General features: G+C 44.9%; 2 protein-coding genes across 11 annotated transcripts in view; one reads left to right on the top strand and one right to left on the bottom strand.

The window, feature by feature from the left end:
* Positions 1-19340, bottom strand: part of CNTROB (centrobin, centriole duplication and spindle assembly protein) — a 30223-nt gene extending 10883 nt beyond the window's left edge. For 5 of the 10 annotated variants that reach the window (XM_060204354.1, XM_060204359.1, XM_060204360.1 and 2 more), the window contains exons 1-12: positions 18275-19340; positions 17027-17111; positions 16727-16808; positions 16102-16258; positions 14276-14392; positions 13943-14059; positions 12872-12970; positions 11953-12189; positions 10949-11095; positions 3230-3363; positions 2338-2463; positions 1954-2116 (exon numbers count right to left, since the gene is read on the bottom strand). In XM_060204354.1, the coding sequence (XP_060060337.1) occupies positions 1954-2116; positions 2338-2463; positions 3230-3363; positions 10949-11095; positions 11953-12189; positions 12872-12970; positions 13943-14059; positions 14276-14392; positions 16102-16258; positions 16727-16808; positions 17027-17111; positions 18275-18541 (1731 nt within the window). In that variant the 5' untranslated portion in view covers positions 18542-19340. Of the gene's footprint in view, positions 1-1953; positions 2117-2337; positions 2464-3229; positions 3364-10948; positions 11096-11952; positions 12190-12871; positions 12971-13942; positions 14060-14275; positions 14393-16101; positions 16259-16726; positions 16809-17022; positions 17112-18274 lie in introns of those variants that run through there. The other 5 variants (XM_060204355.1, XM_060204357.1, XM_060204356.1 and 2 more) reach the window with 5 other exon arrangements.
* Positions 19341-19531: 191 nt separating this feature from the next.
* Positions 19532-21435, top strand: TRAPPC1 (trafficking protein particle complex subunit 1). Its single transcript, XM_007522347.3, has 5 exons — positions 19532-19609; positions 19720-19818; positions 19989-20059; positions 20359-20497; positions 21055-21435. Exons 2-5 carry the CDS (start codon positions 19720-19722, stop codon positions 21181-21183), a joined length of 438 nt encoding a protein of 145 aa, XP_007522409.1. The 5' UTR covers positions 19532-19609; the 3' UTR covers positions 21184-21435.
* The last annotated feature ends 418 nt before the right edge of the window (positions 21436-21853 follow it).

Raw genomic sequence — 21853 nt, 5'->3', positions numbered from 1 at the left:
AGGGGCTTGAACTGGCCTCCTTACACCAGTCCTTGCACTTTGCACCACCTGTGCTTAACCTGCTGCACTATGCCCGACTTCCAGATTTCTTTATTTTAACCATGTGCATATTATTACATATTACACAAAATATTATAGCTAATAAGAAAAATGTGGGTGGGGGTAGGTAGCATAATGGTATGCAAAGAGACTTTCATGCCTGAGGCTCCAAAGTCCTAGGTTCTATACCCCACACCACCATAAGCCAGAGCTCAGTAGTGCTCTGGTAAAAATATAGTAAGAGTGCAAGGACCGGCATAAGGATTCCAGTTCGAGCCCTGCAGGGGAGTTGCTTCACAGGCGGTGAAGCAGGTCTGCAGGTGTCTCTCTTTCTCTCCTGCCTCTGTCTTCCCCTCCTCTCTCCATTTCTCTCTGTCCTAACAACGACGACATCAACAACAACAATAATAACTACAACAAGGGCAACAAAGAGAAAATAAATAAATATAAAAAAATAAGAAGAAGAAAAGAAAAGAAGAAAAATGTCATAATTGAAAGAAGGAAGTAGGTAGGTAGGGCATGTTAACATAAGGAGGGCAAACATAAGAATAGGGGTGAGGCCCCATCATCGAGGCCCTAGTCAGGGAATCCTGGGATTCCCACACTGATATGATGGGCCTAGACCTCTAATAGATCCCTCTCTCCACCATCACTGGTCATCTCCATCAGGAACATCATAAACCCTCTTGTGAACCTCTATAGGACGTTGCCCTCAATGTAGAGCAATGGTAGAAACTGCCCCACTCTCTGAAGGCTGGGTCAACATACTCTGCCACTCAAGGAAGACTAGTCCTGAAATGAGTGCTGCCTAGAAGTTCCTGGCTATGACTGTGGAATGTGAGCTCATACCAGCGGGGATGCAGAGGCCTGTACAGGTTCCTGTGCTAAGTATGGACAGACATGGATAGTTGGTCAGATTGATGGGGTTATAGTTATCAGTATTTATATATTTTTCCAATATTTGGGAGCTACTCTCTGTCCTCATCCAGCTTTCTAGTCCTATTCCCAACTCTGACACCATCTTCCTAGACAACATTTTCAGCTCACTTGTATGTCAGGCTCAGGCAAAAACTACTAAAGTCATGGGCCCCTTGGAATATACCTAAAATAAACTTCCTATTTTTTTTCCTAGCTTCTTCCAACATGGAGACCCCAAATCTCAGCTGCTCTAGTCTTACCTTTTGTTTCCTGAATATCAAACAATTTGTTCTTCTTTATACCTTAATACTTTTCAGCCACCAAGTTACAGATGCTACTATACCAACCTGACTTCCCTGGGAAGACAACCTCACCAACGTGTCCTGAAACCTCACCTCCCCAGAGCCTTTACCCCCCAACTAGGGAAAGATAGAAGCAGGCTCGGGATATGGATCGAACTATCAATGCCCATGTCCAGCAGAGAAACAATTACAGAAGCCAGAACTCTCACCTCCTGCACCCCATAAAGATCTTTGGTCCATACCCACAAAGGGATAATGAATAGGGAACTTTCCAACGGAGGGGATGGGATATGGTACTCTGGTGGTGGGAAGTGAACTATATGGAAAAAAAAATAGTGGTGAGAGACCACATTCTATTCTATGGCAGAACTTAGTACAATTTTTAACCTTGTCATAATTAATTCAGCTATCTGTCATTCAGCAAAATTAATATCGGGTATCACTTGTCACCTCTTGGGCTGGGAGAAGGAATGGGGCTCAATGCAATGGGGCTAATCTGGCTAAAGTTTGAGCATAGAGGGAAGTTGTTTTTATAAATAGACTTCTTGCTTTTGGGGGGAAAGCCCACACATTTTTTTTTTCCTAATGAGGTCCCAGGATCTGAACTCTGGACTGCCCTTGGGAAAGAGCTAAGTTTCCAAAGAAAGGGTCCAAGCCCTGTTCCAAGCAGCTCAGCTCAAGGGGCAGTGCCTACCGGGGGGTTGGGAGGCAGGGTGGTGGTGCTGAGCAGCTGGCTTGCCTCCTCCCAGTGCGCATGCAGCATAGCCTGGAGCCGCTCCACCAGTTCTACCCGATGCTCCTCCAGCTGCTGGTGGCCACTCTGCAGCTCTTGCACTCTTGCGTGCTCCCGAGCCAGTCTGAGGAAAAGAGAGGCGAGAGACATGGGGCCTTTGTGAAATCAGACTTGCAGAATAAAAGGAGACAAAATAGAAGAGAGTGGAATCTAAAATTCTGGAAAAATCTGGGGACAACTTAGAAGAGAACAGAGCTGTGGAAAGCATAGCTCTTCAGCATGCTGTTTGGGCTCTTCCCACAGGAAAAGGAACTCGGGTCTGAAAGACACTCCAGGAACCAGTACCTGAGCTCATAATCCTGAGCCACCTGCTGCTGCCTCTCCTCTCGTTCTGCCATTTCCACCTTGAACTGAGCCAACTGTGCAGCCAGTTCCTGCTGGTGCTGTCCATTTAGGTCTTGTAGTTGCTTCCTAAGAGGACACAGGTAAGAAAAGAGGATTGGACTGGAGATAGGAGTAATAAAGTGAGAAGAGGTCTGAACGTGTCCTTGTGGGAATTAGGCATCCAGACTGACCATGGACAGTGGGTTCAGCAAATGGATAAGGATGAAGTGGTTTTATTATGAGTCCCCCAGAAGTGAAGTGTGAGAGGACTGATAGAAAAGTGATTTATTTAAGAAGAGTTTTCAGAGCCAGGGAGATACTACCATTAGTTAATGCAACAGACTATCATGCCTGAGGCTCAATAGTCCCAGGTTCAATCCCCAGCATCTTCAGAATCCCAAGCTGAGCAGTGGTAAAAATGAAAAGAAAGGAAGAGAGGGAGGGAGGAAGAATAAAGAGAAAGAGAAAGAGAGAATAAAGCATTTGCAGAAAAAAGGCTGTTAGAGGAGTGGGACTGAGCACTGAGACTGGGGAGGGAGGGAGGGAGGGAGGGAGGGCCAACCCCACAGGGCAGCCCTGGAGATCGTGCAGGTCAACGGTCAGCATGAAGAGTAAGGAAACTGGGAAACAGATATTCCTGCACAAAAATGGTTATGGGTTACTCCCTATGAGATGAAAATTCAAAGGTACTTCTCACTCTCTAAGTGCACCTGAAGGCAGCTCTCCCACAACAGACTTGGGTCCTGGCTGAGAGATTCCACTGTGCTCAAAAGAATAGGGACTGGAGTGGCTAAGGCAGGGCAGTAAGTATACCTCCTGTGGCTGCAGAAGCAGCTGCCAATAGTCCCAGTACCTGTGATGTTCCCTCAGGGAGGCTGCCTGCCGCAGACTGCTCTCCTGCGCCTGTGCCAGCCGCTCTGTCACCCTCTGCTCCAGCTGAACAGCCAGCTCTGATTCCATCTGGATCCTCTGGCTTTCATACCGGGCCTGGATACAAAGGGAGATAGGGGACAGTGGAGGATATAAGGTCAACAAAAAGATCCACATCTTATAAACCATTCTTAAATCACTAATACAAATAATTTTTTTAAAAATAATAAACATGATGGACATTCAGTATCCTCCTCCAGGTGCCTAAGTGATAAAGAACAAGAATTTCTCCACAAGGAGTGAAAGAGTTCCTTTTCTTTAAAATTTCACTATGAGGGGGTTGAGCAGTAGCACAGTGGGTTAAACGCACATGGCGCCAAGCGCAAGAACCAGCCTAAGGATCCCAGTTTGAGCCCCTGGTTCCCCACCTGCAGGGGGGTCACTTCGCAAGCAGTGAAGCAGGTCTGCAGGTGTCTATCTTTCTCTCCCCCTCTCTGTCTTTCTCTTCTCTCTCAACTTCTCTTTGAATGACAACAATAATAACCACAACAATGATAAAACAACAAGGGTAACAAAAGGGGGGGAGCCTCCAGGAGCAATGGATTAGTAGTGCAGGCACCGAGCCCCAGCAATAACACTGGAGGCAAAAAAAAAAAAAAAAAAAAACACTATGAGAGCTCCATGGCAGTTTTGATCAAGACAAAGAAATTTCATGAAACTTGAAGATAAGGCAACTGAAATTGTCCAGTCTGATAAGCACAAAAAAAAGGAGAAAAATGAACAGCACCTAAGGAACTTGTGGAACATCATCAAACATAACAGCATATACATTAAGCAAGTTCCAGAACTGAGAGAAAAAGCAAGATATTGGAAAATATTTGGGGGCCGGTCAGTGGCTCACCTGGTAGGGCACACATACTACCATGTGCGAGGACCCAGGTTCAAGCCCCCCAGTTCCCAGGGGGGAAGTTCAGAAGCAGTAAAGTAATGCTGTAAGTGTCTCTCTTTCTTTTTTTTTTAAATATTTATTTTATTTATTTATTCACTTTTGTTGCCCTTGTTGTTTTATTGTTGTAGTTATTATTGTTGTTGTCGTTGTTGGATAGGACAGAGAGAAATGGAGAGAGGAGGGGAAGACAGAGAGGAGGAGAGAAAGATAGACACCTGCAGACCTGCTTCACCACTTGTGAAGCGACTCCCCTACAGGTGAGGAGCCGGGGTTCGAACCGGGATCCTTATGCCGGTCCTTGTGCTTTGTGCCACCTGCGCTTAACCCGCTGCGCTACAGCCCGTCTCCCCAAGTGTCTCTCTTTCTCTCTCCTTCCCTATCTTCCCACTCCCCTCTCAATTTCTCTATCCAATAAATAAATAGATATTTTTAAAATATTTGAAGAGGGGTCAGTCAGGTAGTTGCAACACCTGCTAGAGCACACAAGTTACCATGTAAGGACCCAAGTACAAGAAATCAGTCCCCCCTTCAGGGGGAGAAACTTCATAAACAGTGGAGCAATGCTGCAGGTCTGTCTCTGTCTCTCTCTTCCCCTTTCCTTCCCCTTCTCTCCCTGTTTTTCTCTATCTCTATCAGAAAGTAAGGAAAAAAATAACTGCTAGGAGCAGCGGAGTTGTAATGCAGGCCCTGAACCCCAGCAATAACCATGGTAGAAAAAAAAAATGGAGATATTGGGGCCCTGTAGTTGGTATGGTCAATAAACCACTGAGCTTTCAAGCAGAAGGTTCCAAGTTTGGTCCCCAACATCACATGTGCCAGTTTTATTGGCACTTTCTCTTCCATTAATTAATTAATTAATTAAATCATTAAAAATAATATAAAAGGTAAGCCCCAGGAGGTAGCACAGTGAATAAAGCACTGGACTCTCAAGCATGAGGTCCCAAGTTTGAGCCTCAGCATTGCATTTGCCAGTGACGCTCTGTCCCTCTCTCTCATTAATAAATAAGTCTTGGGGCCAGGTGATGGTTTACCTGGTGGAGTGCACATGTTACAATGTCCAAGGACCCAGGTTCAAGTCCCCAGTCACCACCTACAGGGGGAAAGCTTTGCAAGTGGTGAAGCAGGGCTGCAGGTGTCTCTCCCTCTCTATCTTCCCCTATCCTCTCAATTGTTGGCTGTCTCTAGCCAATGAATTAATTTTTTAACCTTAATTAATTAAGGTTAAAAAATACCTTAAAAAAAAAAAAAAAAAGGAGCTGGGGCCCTATTCGGGGAGTCCTGAGATTCCCAAACAAACATGATGGGCCTAGACCTCAAATAAATCCCTCTCTCCATTGTTATCGGTCATTCCTATCAGGAACAACACAATAGACCCCTTTGTGGGCTCTCATAGGACCTTGCCCTCAACTTGGATCAACAAGGTAGAGAATGTTCCATCCTCCGAAGGGAGGCTGGACAATGCACTCTATGCTACACCTGATGGGTCCTGATATTGGGGCAGCTTGGAACGTTCCTACTTATGACCACAGAATGTGAGCTCCTATCTATAGGAATGCAGAGGTCACATAGGCTCCTAAGCTGAATATGGGCCCCAGATCACATCAAATCGATGGGGTTTATAGTCAACAATATTTATACACCTTTCCAATATTCGGGAGCTACTCTCTTCCCTGATCCAGCTTTCTGGTCCTTCTGCCAGCCATAACATCACCTCCCCAGACAATAATTAGGATCTACCTGCATATCAGATTTCAGGCTCAGGCAAAAAAAAAACAAAAAACACTAGTACAGCCACAGGCCCTTTGGAATATAACTAAAAAAAAATAGGCCTACTAGCTATCTACAAAATGGAGGGCCCCCAACTTTTCATCTGCACTATTCCAGCCTTTAGGTCCATGACTGCTCAACAATTTGTTTGGCTTTGTATGTTAACTCTCTTTTCAGCCACCAGGTTCCAGATGTTAGCAGGATGAGACTAGACTTCCCTGGACAGACAACCCCACCAATGTGTCCTGGAGCTCCGCTTCCCCAGAGCCCCACCCCACTAGGGAAAGAGAAAGACAGGCTGGGAGTATGGATTGACCTGTCAACGCCCATGTTCAGTGGGGAAGTAATTACAGAAGCCAGACCTTCCACCTTCTGCATCCCACAATGACCTTGGGTTCATACTCCCAGAGGGTTAAGAATAGGAAAGCTATCAGGGGAGGGGATGAGATACAGCATTCTGGTGGTAGGAATTGTGTGAAGTTGTACCCCTCTTATCCTATAGTTTAGTCAATGTTTCCTTTTTTTTTTTTTTTCTTAAAGGTTTTATTTATTTATTAATGAGAAACATAGGAGGAGAGAGAAAGAGCCAGACATCACTCTGGTACATGTGCTGCCGGGGATTGAACTCAGGACCTCATGCTTGAGAGTCCGCTGCTTTATCCACTACGCCACCTCCCGGACCATGTAATGTTTCCTTTTTATAAATAAAAAATTAAAGTAAAAAAAAGGAAAGGCAAAAAAAGAAAAGGATAAAACAGTATACACTTGTGACAAGAACAATATGAATGGAGAAGAACAGAAACATGGAGGAATAGAGTTGTAAACTATCTTTTAAAAAGATTCATATTTAGTTATTAGAAATAAAAACAGGGGCTGGGTGGTGGTGCACCTGGTTAAGCGCATGTATTACAATGCGCAAGAACCCAGGTTTGAGCCCCTGGTCCCCACCTGCCGGGGGAAAGCTTTACAAGTGGTGAAGTAGGGCTGCAGGTGTCTCTCTGTCTCTCCCCCTATCACCCCTTTCCCTCTTGATTTTTGGCTGTCTCTATCTATTAAAAAAAGATAATAAAAAAAATTTTTAAATAAAAAAAAAAGAAAGAAAAACAACCTGAGTAGCACTCTGGGGCTCCAACTTGGGAACTCAGACTTAAGAATTCACTGTTTGGGGGCTGGGTGGTAACATAGGTGGTAAGTGTACATGGCGCAAAGCGCAAGGACCGACCAGCGTAGAAATCTGGGTTCATTCAACAGATGGTGTTGGAAACAATGGGTTGAAACATGCAGAAGAATGAAACTGAATCACTGTATTTCACCAAATACAAAAGTAAATTCCAAGTGGATCAAGGACTTGGATGTTAGACCACAAACTATCAAATACTTAGAGGAAAATATTGGCAGAACTTTTTTCTGCATAAATTTTAAAGACATTTTCAATGAAACGAATCCAATTACAAAGAAGACTAAGGCAAGTATAAACCTATGGGACTACATCAAACTAAAAAACTTCTTCACAGCAAAAGAAACCACTACCCAAACCAAGAGACCCCTCACAGAATGGGAGAAGATCTTTACATGCCATACATCAGATAAGAGTTTAATAACCAACATATATAAAGAGCTTGCCAGACTCAACAACAAGACAACAAATAACCCCATCCAAAAATGGGGGGAGGACTTGGACAAAATATTCACCACAGAAGAGATCCAAAAGGCTGAGAAACACATGAAAAAATGCTCCAAGTCTCTGATTGTCAGAGAAATGCAAATCAAGACAACAATGAGATATCACTTCACTCCTGTGAGAATGTCACACATCAGAAAAGGTAACAGCAGCAAATGCTGGAGATGGTGTGGGATCAAAGGAACCCTCCTGCACTGCTGGTGGGAATGTCAATTGGGCCAACCTCTGTGGAGAACAGTCTGGAGAACTCTCAGAAGGCTAGAAATGGACCTACCCTATGACCCTGCAATTCCTCTCCTGGGGATATATCCTAAGGAACCCAACACATCCATCCAAAAAGATCTGTGTACACATACGTTCTTGGCAGCACAATTTGTAATAGCGAAAACCTGGAAGCAACCCAGGTGTCCAACAACAGATGAGTGGCTGAGCAAGTTGTGGTCTATATACACAATGGAATACTACTCAGCTGTAAAAAATGGTGACTTCACCGTTTTCAGCCGATCTTGGATGGACCTTGAAAAAATCATGTTGAGTGAAATAAGTCAAAAACAGAAGGATGAATATGGGATGATCTCACTCTCAGGCAGAAGTTGAAAAACAAGATCAGAAACGAAAACACAAGTCGAACCTGAAATGGAATTGGCGTATTGCACCAAAGTAAAAGACTCTGGGGTGGGTGGGTGGGGAGAATACAGGTCCATGAAGGATGATGAATGACATAGTGGGGGTTGTATTGTTAAATGGGAATCTGGGGAATGTTATGCATGTACAAACTATTGTATTTACTGTTGAATGTAAAACATTAATTCCCCAATAAAGAAATAAATTATAAAGAAAAAAGAAATGAGTAAGTTAAAAAGAAAAAATTGAACATTAAAAAAAAAAAAAGAAATCTGGGTTCGAACCCCGGCTCCCCACCTGCAGGGGAGTCACTTCACAGGTGGTGAAGCAGGTCTGCAGGTGTCTTTCTCTCCCCCTCCCTGTCTTCCCCTCCCTCCTCTCTCAACTTCTCTCTGTCCTACCCAATAACAATGATATAATAACAATGGTAAACAAGGACAACAAAAGGAAAAAAACAGCCTCCAGGAACCGTGGATTTGTAGTGCAGGCCCCGAGCCCCAGCAATAACCCTGGAGACAAAAAAAAGAATTCACTGTTTTATCTACTATGCTACCTCCTGGGTTGTTAAGAATTATATACTGCTGGGCTGGACCAAAGTTTATTAGGCAATGTAGGCTAGTTTTAGTTTAAGAGGCTAATTGTAACCAAGGTAAACATTAAAAAAAAAAAACTTTAAAAATATACAAGAAAAGAGAGAAGACTCAAATGGTATGCACAAAAAAAAAAAAAAAAACTATCAACCAAACACCCAAGAATAGACAAACTGAGGAACAAAAATATATACGACACACATAAAATAAAAAGGTAAATGGCAAAGTTCAGTCCTTCCTTATAAATAATGGCTTCAAATGTAAATTGGCAGACTTTCCAATTAAAGGCAGAAGTTGGTCAAATGTATTAAAATAAACAACAAACTATGATCCCTCTGAATGCTATCTACAAGAGACTTTAGACACAAAGGTTCTAAGTAAAAGGATAGGAAAAAAAACAAAGCACGCAAATCATAGCTAAGAGAAAACTGGGTTGGGGGAAACTATATTATCATCAGATGAAATACATTTTAAGCCAAAGGAGGCTATTACTTGAAGATAAAATATTTATAATCACATGTGCCTAACAGAGACCCAAGATGCATGTATGAAGCAAAATCAACATAACTGAAGGAAGAAATAGTTCTACAACAACAGAGACTTTGACATCCCACTTCTAAAAATAGGACAATGAAGAAACAGAGTCAGGTACTATTCTGGGACTCCACAATGAACGGATAAAAATTCTCCTCCTGGGAGTCGGACAGTGTAGCACAGCAGGTTAAGCTCATGTGGTGCAAAGCGCAAGGACCGGTGTAAGAATCCCAGTTCCAACCTCCAACTCCCCACCTGCAGGGGAGTCGCTTCACAGGCGGTGAAGCAGGTCTGCAGGTGTCTGTCTTTCTCTCCCCCTCTCTGTCTTCCCTTCCTCTCTCCATTTCTCTCTGTCCTATCCAACAACAATAAAACAAAAGGGCAACAAAAGGGAAAATAAATAATGAAAAAAAATTTTAATTAAAAAAAATTCTCCTCCTTGGGGACTTTAAAGATAATAAACAAGATTTTAAATGTCTTATATCAGGAGAAAAATTAAGCAAGAATGGGAACAGGAATTGTCAGCAAGTTTGCAGACTTTATTCAGTGTGGTTAGGGAAACGTGAAGATAACATCTGAGCAACGAGTAGCTCTTTTCACTTACTGTGTTTACCACACTACTTCAAAAATGCATGTTCTAGACAAAAGCCCCAAATCTATTCCTATACAGAGCTTACATATAAGGGCTGCTTAATAGGCTTACTGAATTAAAATCAGAATAATACCCATGTGAGTCCCAAAGACATATGTGCACCCACACATTTAGCACCAGTTGAGGGGAGCTTTAGAGTAATTTATAAATCACTATGGAACTGCTTACTAATGCCTTTACCCTTCACTCTTCAAGATACATTATTTTCCATGTGCTCAGTCAAATGGGCTAGGTAAAAAGTAAAAGGAGTGTATACTTTCTTAAAACTCTGGACTCACTGACGTAGAAATCAGGCATTTGTTTTGTTCTTTTTTTAATTATTATTATTGTTTTTATTATCTTTATTTATTTATTGGATGAGGCAACCAGAAATTGAGAGGAAGGAGAAGATGATAGATAGACAGACAGACAGACAGACAGACAGATATACATTCAGCATTGCTTCACCACTCATAAAGCTTTCCCCTTGCAGGTGGCGACCAGGCACTTGAACCTGGGTTCTTGCGCACTGTAACATGTGCGCTCAACCAAGTGTGCCACCATCTGGTCCCTTTTTAAATTTCTTTATTGGGGGACTAACGGTTTACAGCTGAATAGTTTGTACATGCGTAACATTCCCTACTTTTCCACATAACAATTCAGACCCACTAGGTCCTCCTCAAGGCATTTTCTTAAGTCACTCATCAATATGGGGGAAGAAAGTCTCTCATACTAACTTGCTCATTGATTCACCCTTAGTATATATTTATACACAAAAAACAGAAACCTATAAAGATAAAAATGCTTATTAGAAATGGAAGTATTAAAAAAAAGAGGAAGAAGAAGAAGAAATGGAAGTATTCTCCTGAAAAGTCACTCTACTTCAAACTTAACATCTCCTAGTCAAGAACCTTCTTCCTACTGACCTGCACCAAGCTCATCTCCAGTTGCAGGGCATCTCTCTCCCTCCGAGCTGTATCCAGCTCTTCTTCCAGCCGTCGTATCTCAGACTGCACCAATGTCAGCTGCTGCTTGGCCTCCCGGGCCACCTGGGCTTCCCTCTGGGTGTTCCCCTAAGAAAGGGAAATTGGGGGAGTTGGGCGGTAGCGCAGCGGGTTAAGCACATGTGGCGCAAAGCACAAGGACCGGCATAAGGATCCTGGTTCAAGCCCCCCAGCTCCCCACCTGCAGGGGAGTCACTTCACAGGCGGTGAAGCAGGTCTGCAGGTGTCTGTCTTTCTCTCCCCCTCTGTCTTCCCCTCCTCTCTCCATTTCTCTCTGTCCTATCCAACGACGGTAACATCAATAACAACAACAATAACTTCAACAAGGGCAACAAAAGGGAATAAATAAACAACTATAAATTTAAAAAAAAAAGAAAAGAAAAGAAAGAAAGGGAAATTGGATTAAGCACATAGCTCACTTCCAGTCTCCCGGTGGCTTTTATTCTCCAATTCATCCCCGCCCACCCCCAACAGTACCTTAAAACCCCGACATTCCCTCTCAGTCTCATCACTATTTAATGTCACTCTTTGATTGACTGACTGACTGATTGATTAACTGTGTGTGTGCGCACGTGCACGTGTGTATGTATGTAGCCTGAGACTCCCACATGTGCCGCTTCACTTCTTCATATCACTTTTTTCATTCAGGTGGGTGTAGGAGGGGGGATGGGGGGGCACTACAACATCCAAGCTTCCTGTGTAGGGTTAGAGCTCACACCTAGGTCCCAGAGGGAAGTGTAGGAGGCTTACACGGTGAGCTAGCTCTCTAGCCCTCACTCTATGGTCTTCCGTGGATTTGATCTGCTGGCCCTACACTCTCAGTCCCGACTCTTACACAGTTACTCACTCTCCATCCCAGTCCCCCCAGCTCATATTCTAACATCCCATCTTGCTGAATTAGTTTGCCTTCTATTTGCCTCTTTCACCTTCTCCCTTTCCAGCTGTGCCTGGCTCTCCTCCTGCAGTGCCTGGTAATGCTCCTTGAGCTGTTGTTCTTGCTGGGTCCAGGTCTTCCGTTCTTCTTCTAGGGTTGCCTGGAGGGTTTCTAACTGCCGGTGCTCAGTGAGTCGCCCAGCCTGAGCCTCATCCCGTTCTTCCTGCAAGGCCCGGGCCCTCCGCTGTTCTAGCTCCAAGCTCAGAGTCAGAGCTTGCCTTTCTTCTTCCTATAGTCCCAGGAGAAAACCAAGATCCTTAACATAACGTCAAGACGCCAGAAACCTACCCTTCTCACCTTGTACCTAATAAGAATTATGACAATGAAAAGTCCCTATACTAAATTAAAAAAGAAAAGGAGTCTGCTGGGAGTGGTGTAATCACATAAGCACAAAGCCTTGACGTGCCTGAGAAAGAAAGAGAAAAACCACAACTACTATCAAGTTGCAGCAAGTCTGGCTCCTAACTCATAGAGTAATCATCTTATCATTTCATCAATTAAAAAAAAAAAAACCTTTGAGTCTCAACCTGTGTTTTGTGCTTACTGTTGTTGCTATTCCCTAGTGCAGGATGTAGTCCCAAACTTGACTAAAATTACTAAAAATTATGTTCCCACTTTATCTCTACTGAATGAAAACCTCTGGAGACAGGTCCCAGAAATCAGTATTTTAAAATAATTCCCCAGATGATTGCAATGAGGGTAAAATTTGCAGTCTCCCAAACTTACATAAAGGCAGGACTTTTTTCTCTTTGAAGCACCGAGCAGAACTAAGGTTCTAAGGAACGTACTGGAAAACACTGCCCCGATGCATCTCAAAATTATAAGCTCTTATAATCCACCAAACAACCCACAGTTCTCTCTGTAAGTAATTCACAGTCTCCAGTTGAATGAAGCCAGCCTAGCATTCTCACCAGTGCCTCTCTCTCCCGTCGCTGTAGTCTGGCACTTTCCTGCTCACGATTCAGGGCCTCCATGGCCTCAGAAAGGCTTTGCTCCAGGTGAGTTACTGTCTTTTGGGAAGAGAACACAAGACGGAGGAACTGTATGTTATACTTCAAAAAACATGACCGATGCAAGAAATGATGAAATGAATTGGAAATCAAAGAAAAAATGATATATAATAGGAAAAGCTGGGATGAAAGTTAAATAAACAGCAGAAATAAGTCAAGGGAGAAGAATACGAAAGAAGTTTTGTTTTTGTTTGTTTGTTTGTTTTTTGCCTCCTCCAGGGTTATTGCTGGGGCCCAGTGTCTGTACCATGAATCCACTGCCTCTAGAGACTTTTTTTTTCCCCCTTTTGTTGCCCTTGTTGGTTGTTGTGGTTATTATTGTTGTTACTGATGTCGTTATTATTGGATAGGACAGAGAGAAATGGAGAGAGGAGGGGAAGACAGAGATGGGGAGAGAAAGACAGACACCTGCAGACCTGCTTCACTGCTTGTGAAGCGACACCCTGCAGGTGGGGAGCTGGAGCTTGAAACTGGATCCTTACGCCAATCTTTGGGCTTCGCGCACCATGTGCACTTAACCCACTGCGGTACCACCCAACCCCCAAGAAAGAAGGTTTTTTAAAAAATATTTATTTATTTATTTACTTATTCCCTTTTGTTGCCCTTGTTTTATTGTTGTAGCTATTATTGTTGTTGCTGTTGATGTCCTTGTTGTTGGATAGGACAGAGAGAAATGGAGAGAGGAAGGGAAGACAGAGAGGGGGAGAGAAAGATAGACACCTACAGACCTGCTTCACCACTTGTGAAGCGACTTCCCTGCAGGTGGGAAGCCTAGGGCTCGAACCGGGATCCTTATGCTGGTTCTTGTACTTTGTGCCACCTGCGCTTAACCCGCTGTGTTACCACCCGACTCCCACAAAAGAAGTTTTATAGGACAGTTCGTACAAGATTGAGATCAATCTGCCAGGAATTCCCCTTCCATCTAGCAATCCGTGACCTAGGTTCTAGTGCCATGTGATCCAGATTGCCTACCTCCTGCTGTTTGCTTCTAGTGAGTTCAGCAGCCTGGCGTTCTTCCTGGAGTCCCCGAAGCACCTCTGTCCGCTCAGCTTCGTGCCGGTTCCAGCCTTCCACCACTCGGGCCAGGGTCTCAGCAGAGGAACATCAGATGGGATCTTAAAATAACTTCTTAGTCTCTTTTTGCCCACAGGGGCAAGGTCAAGACTCACCTTTTCCCAGTTGTCAGTAAACCTACCCATTACCCCAGCCTCTAGCATGAACAAAGAAACATTTAGTGGCCACCTATCTGTTGCTCCTTAGTGCCCTCTCCCTACCCCATCAAATTCCATCCCTCTGTCCTGGTACCTTGTCCAGTTGTTCAATCATGAGATCTTTCTTGCGGTCAGCAGTTACAGCCACGGCTAACTGTTGTTGTAGCTCTAACACTCGGGTCTGCAGGCTCTGGATATGGCGCTCACAATGCTGGGGAGAAGAGTGAGGAGTCTGCATGTTGTCATTCCTAGTTTAAAACATTTCACCTCCTCCAGAGAGAAGCAGGCAGGACCTCAAAAACAGATTAAGTTTAGAGATCCAGAATCAGGAATTCTGGAGCAGGAATCCTGAAGTTCAAACCTCAAAAAAAAACTTCCTCTACCTTCTCTGGGAATAGGATGTTCGCTCCTAGGCTTTTCCCTTTCATAGATCTCCTGAGAAAAATTCCCAAAAGGTGGTCCAGGAGGTGGCACAGTAGATACAGCACTAGACTCTCAAGCAGGAGGTCCTGAGTTCAATCCCTGGCAGCACATGTACCAGAGGGATGTCTGGTTCTTTCTCTCCTCCCTATCTTCCTCATTAATAAAGAAATAAAATATTAAAAAAGAAGAAGAAAAACAAAAGTCCCCAAAAGCAATTTGGCAGCGGTGCAGTATGCTAAGTTATTCCTCCTTTAAGAAGCTTGTTGGACGCCCCAATTAAACCTATATAGAGAGAGTCTTTCATTCATATCCAGGAAGCTTAAAACAGAGGAAGAGACACAGTCTGGAAGGTCACACAGCTGGTAGCAGGTTTGACTTACAATCATGTGATACCAAGTTCGGCCCCTTGCATTGCATATGTCAGAGTGATGCTTTGGTTCTTTCTCTTCCCTTCTCTCATAAATAAATAAATTGGGTGAAGCCCCAACAATGACAAAATGAACAAGCTAATTAAATCTAACAGAAAAAAAAGGGGGGGAAAAAAAAAAAGAAAAGGCTGAATTTTTAGCTCTTGGTATAAGGTATATCACATGTCTCGTGTGTATGAAGTCTTATATTCAATCTCTGGAACTTCCCCCCCCCAATAATTATTAATTAAAAAAAAAACTTTAAAAAAGAGATAGGGAGCACCCAGTTAAGTGCATGTATTACTATGTGCAAGGGTCCGGCTTTGAGCCCTCGCTCTTCACCTATATGAGGGATGCTTCCCAAGTGATGAAGCAGGTCTGCAGGTTTCTTTCTCCTTCTCTACCACCCCCCCCCCAATTTCTCCATTCTATCAAATAAAATAGAGAAAAAAGAAAAGAAAGTGGGCAAAATGCTGCTTAAAAAGACTGAGAGTACGAGCTGGGAGCTTGGCTTTGATGATTCCTCACAGTTGCCATCTTTGATGAGCCTATTTAAAACACCACACCTCCTCTCCAGGTTTTCTTTCAGCTCACTCGGTCATTTTCTTCATATATATTATAGCCTACCTTGTTTATTTCTCTCCTCTAGAATCAAAGTTCCACAAGTGTGGTATTTTAAATACATTACCTAAGCAAAATCCCAGCTTGAACCAGAAGCCAAAGCCGAGCAGTTTACATGGAACTGAGCCTGGAACCTCAGAGGCTCAGGCAGGAGAATATTCTTATATATCCATTATGCTATCTCCCGCCACCCTACTCTGCTCTACTTCTAATCTTCACTACTTCCTTTTTTATTATCATCTTTATTTATTTATTGGATAGAGATAGCCATAAATCAAGAAGGGAGCAGGCAATAGAGAGGGAGAGACACCTGTAACACTGTTCCACCACTCATGAAGCTTTCCCCTGTAGATGGGGACCAGGGGCTCGAAACCAGGTCCTTGTGCACTGTAACATGTGCACTCAACCAGGGGCACCACCACCCGGCCCCTAATCTTTGCTACTTTCAGAGGAAGTCTCTGTATCTTACCTTGCGACGAGTATGCTCTGAATCCAGTGCATCTCTCAGCCCCTGAAAATCTGGGGGGTTGAGTGGAGGCCCTGGGCGAAGGCTAGTATAGCGGGGAAACAACTCCTCCAGGGCTTGGGCTGAGCTGGATGGAGATAAGTCCTGTAGAGGCCGGGTGCTGAATAAATCAAGTAGAGAACATTAGCGTTAGGAATGTTCTTTGAGATTCACTAGTTCAACTGTGATAATTTACAAGTAAAGAAATTGAATTTCAGAAAGGGCAAGAGACTTGGCAAAAGTCACAAAGCTAGGTAGTGACTGGCAAGGTCATAGCGAGCAAATAAGTTCTGTGACTTATTCCACAGAACCTCCTCTATACCATAGCCACTACAGTAAATTTCAGCAAAAACAAGCTAACAAGAGTTTGGAAGAAAGCCAGATATTAGGGAGCAGATGTCCATGTTTTCAAGGGAAAAAAGGATAAAAGCTAAGAGATAAAGAATGAACGAAATTCACTTTTTGGCTGAAAATTAGACGTTAACTGACAAGCATCCTAAGATAAAATAAGCAATGAAGAACTAAGGAACCTGGCTTTCAATAAAAGCAAGCAATTAACTAGGAAACCCCCCCCCCCAAAACAACTCACTTAAGCAAGGTAGCTGTGCTGTCACTGTCAAAGGAGTCCTCTTCCCGTCTCTCTGAGCCAGCACCTGGAGTGAGGTGATCCCCTACAGGTAGTCAGAGGGACCCCACAGGTAGGGTCAGGTAAGGAGAGGAACAGAGGACATTTGAAACAGATAAAATCAAAGGTCTTCTTTTCTACCCAGCCCAAATCTCTTACCTCAGAGGTCTGCTTTCCTCCTCTTCCTGCTGCTTCCTCTCTCTACTTTCTCTCTCCCAAGCTTAAATCTAGGTTTTATTTTATAAAGTAAGGAGGTCTACTCACGATAAGCTGTATCACGTGAAGTTTGGAGCATACTCTGGAGTTGACCCCGAACACTCTCCATCTCAAAGATATGCTTGCAGCCATCCTAGAAAAAACAAAAACAAAAACAAACAGATGTAACCTGTATAATCTATAGTCTACCTGTTGCTGGGTTCAGTACCCTAAAACCCAAGACTTTCCTAGCTAGCATGTTTAAAAGAAAGAAGACTAGAACTGGCCCAAAACAGGTTAGAAACTCGGGATTCAGAAGGTGGCTCTGCAGTAAATTCCTGGTATCACATCAGATAACAAAGAGAAATCCATGGGTGATAAATGCTGCTTTGCTCTATCATCTCAAAAATACTCCTCAAAAGGAATAAACTGAAAAAAATTGAATTTCTACAGAGATCAAACAGGTAGTACAAATTAATTAAGGTAAGCAGGATAAAGAGGGTAGGATTCTCGCCAACTAGCAAGTACATATCCCATTCTAAAGACTGTGTATGTTAGTTAGTTTTTGTTTGTTTGTTTTTTGTCACAGAGGCTTCACTGTTCCAGACCAAGTTTTTCAGATAGAAATACAGAGACAAAAATAGAGAGAAAAACAACAACAATAACAACAACAATAAAACAACAAGGGCAGCAAAAGGGGGGGAGGCAAATTTAAAAATACATATTAAAAAAAAAAAAGAAAGAGAGAAAGATACCACAGCTCAGTGGGGTGGGAACAGGACTGGAACTCGAGTCATGGCCATGACAGCAAGCACACTATACCACCTTCTCTGCAACATGTGTCAGTGGTATTTTAACGATTTTAACTGTGCCTTCATGATTTACATGTCAATTTTTGAACCATACAATCAAATCAGTTTTGAGCTGGCAGAATCTTAACTTATTTTGCTGCTATTCTCAAATCCCTACTTCCCTCTTGGGATGAGAAGACCTTATCCTCATTCCCAATGCACAGTGCCCAAACCCCAGTCAGTCAAAGCACAGGAAGCTCTCACTCAATGCAGGTGTTTCCAACCAAAACAAAACCATACACACACACACACACACACACACACACCACTAGGACGTTACACAACTTTTCCAATATGTTGTTTCAGGACAATTTCTCACTCATAGACATCATTTCTTCTAGGAAGAAGCATGGCTGCCTATAATCAAAAGGAATGTGAAATCCAACAAATAGGAGGTCAGATCTAAGGAGATTTAATCACCCTCAGTTCCAAGGCCCTAAAGGGTCCCAAGGCAAATCTCCCTCACCTTTTTCTTCGAATTGTTTTCCAGTCCAACGGACAAGCTGTGACTGAGCTCCTGAGCCAAGCCATCTAACACCTCGTGAGGTGGGGAGGTGGCAGGTAAGTACAGCTGGGCTCGGGCTGTGGCCTCTGCCTGACGACTCAGATGCAAAGAAGCATAGAGCTGAGAGGTGACCTCGGAGGACACTTGGTTCAGTCCAGGGGCTTCAGATGAATCACTCAGGAGATCCTCTGCGCGGAGAGGTGAACTGGGGCTGGCAGCTGAGGTCATCACGAGCACAGGGCAGACTATGGAGGCTGCAGAGATAGGATCTCCTGCTCTGCTTTCGGAGAGCCCAGGAAAAAACGCAGGAGAAGAAAATTTGGGAATAAAGGAGGAAAACTGCTAAACAAGGAGCCTTGATGAAAATGAGGACGGAGCTTTTCTGGTTAGAGGACAGGTTTCCACCAATTTCAGAGGCCATGGGCTGAAGTATTTCTTTCTGTTGGTCCTGGGAATGGTGGAAAAAGAGGATGCAGCAGGGAGGAGTGAGGACAGAAGACCTACTGTGGGCAACAGCACCACTGCAGTTGCTCTGGAGACCAGAACGTTGCAGATCAGCTTCGGTAAAGGCTATATCTCTGGTCAAACTGAGCTCCGAAATTACACCCAGAACATGCAGATTGAAATGGATCCACCCAAATCCAACATGGAACTACTTTCCTTCCAGTAGTTTCACTTGCCCCTCAACTGGCTCCACGGGGAGGAAGCTCACACTCTCCGCTGCCTCACACCTCTCCACTCACTGCACACATTCTGCACAGGGTCAAACTCTTCTACACTTCCCTCTACTGCTGGCAACTAAGCCATAACTAGGCTCCCTAGAATCCTTCCCTCCCTCCTGTCCCTAAAGAAACCTGGTGAGCGCTCAATCATGCCCTCAGGTGTCCCCTAAAAGTTGTGGCGCCCTGGAGTCTCGCCTGATATCCTCTACCCTCCAGTGCTGCCGATCCAGGAAGACTAGGACATCTTCCTCGCTCAGGTTCCTTTCCCTGCACTCCAAACCGTTGGCAGTCTCCCGCCCACAGCCAGCAGCCCCGCCTCGCACGCCTCAATGACGCAATCATCACTGGTCCCGGCGCCTATAGTTTCTGAGCCCGAGCCACACATACGTACACACACACACACACACATATCCTCAGCCTGTCGCGCGTGCGCGCGAATCTGGAGGCTACGGATTGGTTGAGACGGTTTATTGGGGCGGAGTTATTGCCCCGCCTCTACTGTAGGAGGATTCTGTGGGGCCGCACTGCCACTGAAACCGGAAGTATCCAGTGACAAGCTGCGATAGCAGTTCCGGTGAGTCCTGGGGAAAGGTCCCTGCCTGATTGTAGGGACTCGGGATCGTGAACTGGTGTCCACGGACTGTGCGCGGTCCCGAAGCGAGGTTCACACCCTCTCCCCTGCAGATGACTGTCCACAATTTGTATCTGTTCGACCGAAATGGAGTGTGTCTGCATTACAGCGAGTGGCATCGCAAGAAGCAAGCGGGGATCCCTAAGGAGGAGGTGACAAGAGGGCCCCACGCAACCCGGGTGACCTCAAATCTCCAAACGCACATAGGCCGGTCCAGTTCCCTCCCCCTTCCTAGCCCTTTTCTCTCCAAAATTCGGTTCTTATCCACGCGTATGCCGCCTCCTTCAATAACTGAGAGCTAACTCTGCCCCTCTCCCTCCAGGAGTACAAGCTGATGTATGGGATGCTCTTCTCTATCCGTTCGTTTGTCAGCAAGATGTCCCCACTAGACATGTATGCAGAGTCTGAGGGCGGTATTGAGGGAAGATGGGCTAACCTTGGGGATTTGGGGTGGTGGGGCACTTTCTGATGTGGAGGGAACATTGTCCTCAGGAAGAGGAAGGAGAGTTGGACGGAGGGGTGGAGTCCAGAGTTGGAAGTGACAGGAACTGGTAGAGTGGGGGAAGATCTAAAGGTAGAAAGTTGGGGGGGGGGGACAGGAAGCAAGGACCAAATTGAGAAGGTGCCAGCCTAGAGGGTATCCAAAGTATCTCTTTGAGACAGATTCCTTAACATCATCCTCATCTCTACAGGAAAGATGGCTTCCTGTCATTCCAAACTAGCCGTTACAAACTCCATTACTATGAAACGCCCACGGGGATCAAGGTTGTCATGAATACTGACTTGGGCGTGGGACCTATCCGAGATGTGCTCCACCACATCTACAGTGCGGTTAGTGCCAGTTCTGGGGCCCTTCTTACAAAGCCCAACAGTCCTGACCACTAGAGCTCCAGGATCCTTTCCACTTCTCAGCCCTAACTCAACTATATTGAAGCCACAGTTTCCACATGGTACTTTAAGTACTTAAACTTCAGCTTCTCTTTAGGAAGAGTTGCCTCAAACTCTTTGATCCTTGTTACTTATTGATTGCCTCCAGGGTTATCGCTACCAGCACTATGAATCCACTGCTCCTGGTGGCCATTTTTCTTTTTTATTATTGATAGGACAGAAGGAAATTGGGAGTGGAGAGGAAAACAGAGAGGGAGAGAGACAGAGAGACACCTGCAGACCTTCACCGCTTGTGAAGCGACCCCCATTGCAGGTGAGGAGCCGTGGGCTCCAGATGGGATCTTTGCATGCTTGGTACTATGTGTGCTTATCTCAGTGCCTCACCACCTAGCTCCCACTCTTTGGTCCTTGTGTATCACACTCCCCTGAGGATATACTAGCTTTGGGGTTGAAAGGAGGAAGTGTCCAAAGCCTGGCTCTAACACTCGTGCTCTCTATAGCTGTATGTGGAGCTGGTTGTGAAGAACCCACTGTGTCCACTGGGCCAAACTGTGCAAAGTGAGCTCTTCCGCTCCCGGCTGGACTCCTACATCCGCTCTCTGCCTTTCTTCTCTGCCCGGGCTGGCTGACGGAAGCACCTTACCTCACCCCTCAAGGAACTCCTGTCTGCCTGGGGGCCTGCCTAAACCACTGTAGGACTCCACTGCCAGCCCCCTAACGCCCCCAGGAGCCCTTTCAGAGCCACAACCCTAAACCAACCCAGGTGCTCTGTCACAAGAAGCCAACAGGAGTCCCTACACCTCCAAACCAGACCCTCTCTCCAGTTTTATCCCCTACCTAACTGCAAGAAATACAAAATAAACTTTTTGTCACCTTCTGCAGCCTGAGTGTTTTGGTTCGAGTGGTGGGTCAGGGTCCAGCCTCCCTCAAGGCAAGGTGGCCACATCCGGAGCCTGCAAAGAGGCTTCTCAAAACAGCACTGCTATTGACATTTGAGGCTAGATGGTTCCATGTCTGGGGGCTCTGTACTGGGCTGCTTGTCCAGGACTACCTACACACACTAGATGCTAGTCTCACCTCCTTCCCAATCTCTATAAACAAAAAACGTTTTTGGAAAGTCGTCCCCCATTGAGAACCACTGGGCTGGAGGACAGTCATCTACCAACCTAGATGGGTGAAGGTGCGAAATACCGCCCGCCCCCCATCTCAACCTTCAGCCTCTGGGCTGGGTTCCCCAGCTCGCAGGCAACTTGGCTTCTGCAGATGACGGCGGGTCTGGCTGGGAGGCGGGCGGCCTGA

Source organism: Erinaceus europaeus, chromosome 12 (assembly GCF_950295315.1).
Source record: "Erinaceus europaeus chromosome 12, mEriEur2.1, whole genome shotgun sequence".
In the NCBI taxonomy this organism is placed as follows: Eukaryota; Metazoa; Chordata; class Mammalia; order Eulipotyphla; family Erinaceidae; genus Erinaceus; species Erinaceus europaeus.
Note: the sequence above shows the minus strand (reverse complement) of the source record. Positions and strands in the feature narration are given on the sequence as shown.